General features: G+C 38.8%; 1 protein-coding gene across 3 annotated transcripts; it reads right to left on the bottom strand.

Annotated features, from left to right (window-relative positions):
* Nucleotides 1–666: 666 nt before the first annotated feature.
* Nucleotides 667–4332, bottom strand: LOC144477476 (odorant receptor 13a-like). Of its 3 annotated transcripts, none has more exons than XM_078195200.1 (6): nucleotides 4081–4332; nucleotides 3242–3494; nucleotides 3034–3134; nucleotides 2019–2255; nucleotides 927–1199; nucleotides 667–798 (listed from the first exon to the last, which is right to left on the bottom strand). In XM_078195200.1, exons 1-6 carry the CDS (start codon nucleotides 4279–4281, stop codon nucleotides 751–753), a joined length of 1113 nt encoding a protein of 370 aa, XP_078051326.1. In that variant the 5' UTR covers nucleotides 4282–4332; the 3' UTR covers nucleotides 667–750. The 3 variants fall into 3 exon arrangements, with proteins under 3 accessions (XP_078051326.1, XP_078051325.1, XP_078051328.1); XM_078195199.1 differs by having other exon boundaries at nucleotides 2019–2354; XM_078195202.1 differs by having other exon boundaries at nucleotides 2019–2354; nucleotides 3991–4223.
* Nucleotides 4333–4338: the final 6 nt, after the last annotated feature.

The raw sequence follows: 4338 nt of genomic DNA on the forward strand, positions 1-4338 counted from the left end.
CTTAGTGAGGTGAAATACGCCATCGCTGTGCTGAGGACCTGGAACAATTTTTCATTGAGATCGTTGCAAGCAGACAGTGACGCAACGAAGATCACTACGTGGTACGAAATAATTCTTTCATTTTTCATTTCAATTTATTTTGACGTAGCCTTGCGATTGAATTTAATCGAATTTCGTGTCATTGTCACAGATCAGGCAGACCATTACACGAATATCGGAGATCGAGAGGCAACGCGGTCGGGCTTCGTCACGGAACAGGGAATGTAAGTATAATCAACAAACAATATGCAAATTCTATGCAACACTTGATGGAAATTTAATAACTTCGTGAACAACGTTGAACAATTTTTAATGTCTCTGTTCTTTCCTTTCTGTTCCAGGACCCTAACGCAGCTCCCTTCTCTCAACAAATAGTGAGTCAATATTTAAAGAAGTTTTTTATTACGTTTAGATACGTTTTAGATACTAAGTAGACTATGAATTGGCAAAATATTTAAATATCACACCTTGACATAAAACCATAACCACGAACGGACATAACCTTATCCTATTAACTCTATCATCAAATTCTACAATAGTAAAAATTCATGAAATAGAAGTTAATGCCAACAGCGTAAATATAATATATTTATTGAAAACTATATCTTACTGTACATAGAACTATATACACGTACGCGAGTCGCATATTAGAGCCATCATCTGCGTCATTCAACCGGCAATTATAAAATAGAATCCTCCTTCGTTGGATCATTAATACTCTCTCAGCAATGTGAAGTACGAGACGGCTGTGCTCAGAACCTGTAATAAACAAGTTCTTTTTCGGAATATTAACCATCTGTGATACATTCAATCATTAATCACAAAGACGCTCGTCTCGAACAAGCAGAAACATTGGTATAGCGCATAAATTGACATATGTTTGGCACCTTCGTATACGTCTCCAGCGACACCGTAAAAAATCCGCCAGCTGTCAGACAACATGGTTCCCTTGACCTCATTAGAACCAGCAGCATGTCGGACCTCAACATTTTCCCGCTGTCGTTCATCGGCAGAAGTGGCCACTCAATGGAAAAAATTGCATCGGCGACCTGCGTGCTCTCCTGCAGCACGCAGTCGCAGCTGTAGGTGAACATCAGCAGTTGAAAAATGGAACCGGATATATGAATCGAGAAAACCATACGTCTGTACGGCGATGCTTCCTATGGGTCACAGAGAACCGGAAGTTTGAGAAGATGATTTTAGAAAAGCCGGCTAACTATAGATTTAGGTAGATTAACCCTATACGCGCTATTGTTATTTTTTATATTTATAAGTATACAAAATGTCTCGGAAATGTTTAACAATTCGGAAATGAGGGATACCTGAGAACATTTCAAGCAACTTTTTCCTTTGCAACAATTTTCTCCGAGGTATCGTTAACGAGTTATTAATAAAAAACGTTGGCCAATAAGAGGCGAGCTTGGCTAGCGCGAGGCGGTCATGGCGAGCAGGCGCAGCCCAGTTTCGCAGAGGTACGCGCTTCTCATTGGTCAATGTTTTTTGTTAATAACTCGTTAACGATGCCACGGAGAAAAATTTTGTAAAGGAAAAAGTTATATTAAATTGCCTCAGGAATCTCCCAATTTTGGATTGTTAGACATTAATGGTACATCTTGTATATTGAAATTTGTAATATTAGATTTCCTTAAATCTGCAGTAGTTCATCTGACCAATGTTCTAAAAATAGGACGACCATATTTTAAAAATTCGCAAATAAATAATAATAATAGTAAATTCAGTTCGAGTAAGTTTAAAATAAAAACCCTATGCTGATATCTTTAAAAAATTATTAATTTCTGAATTGCGGCGGTTAATGGGTCAAGCACCCAGAATTTCTAAACAAAGACGGAGTCAATTTATTTATCCATTAATATTTCCTTCGTCGTCAGCAAAATAGCCAAAATTTCACCAAAAATCGTCACAATAAATATCGTCAGCCCGATTTTTAATGAAATTAAAAAAACGTGTTTCGTACTAACCAGAAACATTAGATAGCCGTCGAGGCACAACATTATGCTGAACAGTAATATCTCCACGAACACGATTATCGCGAACACCCTGTCCACCTCCTTGTAATAAGCGAGCAGCCCTTGGTGTTGCCTAATGCACTCCTTGAACTTGTTGTAACAGTTGTCCGCGGTACAGTCTGCCACTGATTCCGGCGCGGCGCTCCGTTTCTCCGTATTAATCTGGCTCGTTATGTTCGAAATTCTGTACTGCAATATACGGAACTGCGCGGTGGTGTGATAGTTCATAACGTACATGATATTATCCACGCAGAGGTACCCGATGCCGTACGCAACCAAGCATACCGTCTGCGAAAACGCGAAGCAGCAGAAAATCGTACCCGCTCGAAACAATTTCGCCTCGAGTGTTGTCCGATGTTAACCATTTCCGCTCGGGTAACGACTGCGAACTACCATTAGAATTTTTCTACCGAAACAATTTTCATGCTAGTAAAATTTAGATGTGAAAAATTGTTAGATGTATAATTATTTGTTTGCACGAGTCACGAAAAGCAATTTCATATGCATAAAATGTACTTCGTTTAATGAAATGCAAATACTGTGAGCTAGAAAATTGATTTTGGATTTAGAGCTTAAATGACGTATAGGGCAAAGGGTTAACATGGAACCTACTCGGCAGTAGAATTAATTTGCATGGATTTCTCAACAAAAGTGAGAAGATTGAATTTATTTAGATCCATTAAGGTTTTAATTATTAAACTTTTTCCTATAATTTTATCTGTTCAATTTAATCTATTGAATTTAATCTATTAAAATTGATCTTTTCAATTTAATCTATTAAAATTAATCTGTTCAAATTAATCTATTTTTCAATAGAACAGTTTCTGCAGTTATCAGAATTGAGAAATCAAATAACAGAGATTTTGACTGCAGGTATATTTAGCAATAATTTCCACCTGTCACGTGAAATATTGCCGTCTAAAAAATCATTGATAAATTTCGAACGATGCGATCGTGTGCAATATACCTGAAGGATGAGTGTAATCTCATAAACGTACGGCTTCATAAGAAAGTCGATATACAACTCTATCGGTAGTTTTTTAACCGACACGCTCTTATCGAAATACACTGCGGAGGACGAAAAACGTTGGATTAGTCTCCTCGTAGAATTTGATGGCGCATCGTTGTTGCTCGGCGTTCGCTGCCAGAATGCGGAGCCGAGTCGATGGTCTTACCGACGACTGGCTCGATTACGTAGCTGAACGAGGTCATTTGCGCGAGGAAATTGAATAAACAGATTATTATAATGCACAGCTTTTTGCACTGCTCCAACAACGTTCTCTCGAATGCGTCGTAATTGGTGTGCCAGAAATGTTTCTCCAAGTACCCGAGCAACACGGTGAACTCCTGCTTCTTCGCGTACAGTACGCACATCTTGCACAAGACTATCATCACCGTCACCAGGTTGCAGAGCGCGAAGATTGTTTCCTGGAATCGCCGCGCAGAATGCAAAACATCCCATATTTTATCAACAACGGTGGTCAAAATAAGACGCGTTGTATTTTAAATAAAAAACATTATCCACCCGCGACGGTATTATTATTTTTAAAATTTCATAAATCACAGTTGAGACTATGCAATTTATATTTAACAATTTCGGTAGATAAGGTGTTAACACTGCTATTGCAATACGCAGCAGCATTACGCGAACATTTTCGAATAATAAAAAATACATTGTTAGCCTCAAACCCAAGATACCATATATGACTTATTAATTATGAATTTTATATATATTTTATATATATTTCCTCTAGACTGAAAGAAAATTTGCTTCTCCTGTTGTTAAAATAATTTTGTAGATAGAAACATAGAATATCGTTCTTTTAGGAAAATTATTAAAAATAAAGCAGTGCAGATTAAAGCGCCCGACGAAATTTCTAAAGCAAGTCGACGCGGGTCAAAGCAATTTATTGAGTTCTCTTACCGATCCCGAATTAGCCGTGCTCCAATCGAAAACCCGAATCGGTGTCACAGCTCGGACAATTTCATACATCTAGCGAATTACTAGACTCACTTCGAACGACTTAATCCTGATGCATTGTTGTATTTCTCTCAGTACGATCAGCCAGCCGATAAACATGACCGTGATCGTAACCCTGAACGCCTTCCTCCTCTCGCGCTCCTCGGTCGGCGTCACCGCTGACCAAAGCCCCGTCAGCTTCAAATAAAACGAAGTCACGGCCAGGGAGAAGTCATTGGTCTCCTCCGCGCGCATGCTGAATTTCGAATGAACCGGATTGATCGGATCTCGATCTTCGCCCCCGAGAAGCCC

Source organism: Augochlora pura, unplaced genomic scaffold, assembly GCF_028453695.1.
Source record: "Augochlora pura isolate Apur16 unplaced genomic scaffold, APUR_v2.2.1 APUR_unplaced_1364, whole genome shotgun sequence".
Classification (NCBI taxonomy): domain Eukaryota; kingdom Metazoa; phylum Arthropoda; class Insecta; order Hymenoptera; family Halictidae; genus Augochlora; species Augochlora pura.